The sequence below is a fragment of the Palaemon carinicauda genome, chromosome 22, assembly GCF_036898095.1.
Source record: "Palaemon carinicauda isolate YSFRI2023 chromosome 22, ASM3689809v2, whole genome shotgun sequence".
NCBI lineage: Eukaryota > Metazoa > Arthropoda > Malacostraca > Decapoda > Palaemonidae > Palaemon > Palaemon carinicauda.
The window spans coordinates 119190339-119192838 of NC_090746.1; the positions used below are offsets into that span (position 1 = coordinate 119190339).

Genomic DNA, 2500 nt, shown 5'->3' on the forward strand with positions numbered 1-2500 from the left:
CGTTCACATTGCAGTCGACTTGAATACGAAAACTAATAGTTGACATTATTTCTTATTGCCTATTAAAAATATTCAAATACATAATACATACTGTATTTCGTTCTTGATTAAATGAACATAAAGTTTAAGGTTAACGACTCACACCATCAACCTTTCGTTCACATTACAGTCGACTTGAATACGAAAACTAATAGTTGACATTATTTCTTATTGCCTATTAAAAATATCCAAAGAATTACAAAAGTCCAATACATACTACATACTGTAGTTCGTTCTTGATTAAATGAACATAAAGTTTAAGGTTAACGACTCACACCATCAACCTTTCGTTCACATTACAGTCGACTTGAATAGGAAAACTAATAGTAATATTTAATCTTATCTAATAACATTATTTCTTATTGTCGATTGAAAATATTCAAAGAATTACAAAAGTCCAATACATAATACATACTGCATTTCGTTCTTAATTTGATGATTACAAAGTTTAAGGTTGACGACTCATACCATCAACCTTTCGTTCACATTGCAGTCGACTTGAATACGAAAACTAATAGTTGACATTATTTCTTATTGCCTATTAAAAATATTCAAATACATAATACATACTGTATTTCGTTCTTGATTAAATGAACATAAAGTTTAAGGTTAACGACTCACACCATCAACCTTTCGTTCACATTACAGTCGACTTGAATACGAAAACTAATAGTTGACATTATTTCTTATTGCCTATTAAAAATATCCAAAGAATTACAAAAGTCCAATACATACTACATACTGTAGTTCGTTCTTGATTAAATGAACATAAAGTTTAAGGTTAACGACTCACACCATCAACCTTTCGTTCACATTACAGTCGACTTGAATAGGAAAACTAATAGTAATATTTAATCTTATCTAATAACATTATTTCTTATTGTCGATTGAAAATATTCAAAGAATTACAAAAGTCCAATACATAATACATACTGCATTTCGTTCTTAATTTGATGATTACAAAGTTTAAGGTTGACGACTCATACCATCAACCTTTCGTTCACATTGCAGTCGACTTGAATACGAAAACTAATAGTTAACATTATTTCTTATTGTCTATTAAAAATATTTAAAGAATTACAAAAGTCCAATACATAATACATACTGTATTTCGTTCTTGATTAAATGAACATAAAGTTTAAGGTTAACGACTCACACCATGAACCTTTCGTCCACATTACAGTCGACTTGAATACGAAAATTAATACTTGACATCATTTCTTATTGTGTATTAAAAATATTCAAAGAATTACAAAAGTCCAATACATACTACATACTGTATTTCGTTCTTGATTAAAAGAACATAAAGTTTAAGGTTAACGACTCACACCATCAACCTTTCGTTCACATTACAGTCGACTTGAATAGGAAAACTAATAGTTGAAATTTTGTTTTATCAGTGCTGTTTTAACTGCTTTAAATAGTGTTTCTATCTAAATAACCCTGATTTTCATTACAGATGCACAGCGACAATCGCCGCTGTTTATTGGCAGAGTTCAGAAGAATCAGTAGAAGGGCAGCTGCCCCAGACAGGTCCAGCCCTTGAGAGCAAAGGTGTCTATACAGGTGAGAATTTTCTATTTATTTCCTTGATATTTTATAATTCACACACAAAAAAAAACACCCCTATATATATATATATATATATATATATATATATATATATATATATATATATATATATATATATATATATATATATATATATATATATATATACAGAATAGATGTGTATATATATATATATATATATATATATATATATATATATATATATATATATATATATATATATATATATATATATATATATACATATATATATATATATATATATATATATATATATATATATATATATATATATTTATATATATATATATATATATATATATATATATATATATATATATATATATATATTTAGGAGACTTCTAGGCAAAATTATTGATACCAATAATAATAAAAGGAATCGACACACAATAACTTAGGAATACCTTTATCCATTTACAACTAACCATAATTGATTATCCTTTTTTTCTATCCTGCAGGTGGATGTTACAGAATCCTTCCCAGCTGGTGGATAGGAACCTTTTGCCTGATGGGACTTTGGCTCCGCTTTCCAGTTCTGCTCCGTTTGTAGAGAGAATCCAAAACTGGAAGTTTCTGGAGTCTTACCTCGGATGTTGATATTAAAAAACCTCCCTTTTTGTGCTCAGTTTTTGAAGAGAAGGGAAGATGGTGTCGTGGTAGTGCAGGAGAAGAAATTACGAGAGAAGGGGTTGTTATGGAAACATGTTATTAATCTATAAATAAGTAAAGGCCATAATACATATATTGGCCAATGTGCATCATTACAGAAGTAATACATGCGTGAAGGCTGACAGAATATTACTTGCTACAACAAACGTGAAAATGGTGTACACGAGAGAGAGAGAGAGAGAGAGAGAGAGAGAGAGAG

General features: G+C 28.7%; 1 protein-coding gene across 1 annotated transcript in view; it reads left to right on the top strand.

Annotated features, from left to right (window-relative positions):
* Positions 1-2500, top strand: part of LOC137616044 (uncharacterized) — a 16771-nt gene that overhangs the window by 11917 nt on the left and 2354 nt on the right. Inside the window, exons 4-5 of the mRNA XM_068345721.1 lie at positions 1499-1605; positions 2091-2500. The exon at positions 2091-2500 is cut by the window's right edge and continues 2354 nt beyond it. Of these exons, the coding sequence (XP_068201822.1) occupies positions 1499-1605; positions 2091-2182 (199 nt within the window). The 3' untranslated portion in view covers positions 2183-2500. The remainder of the gene's footprint in view (positions 1-1498; positions 1606-2090) is intronic.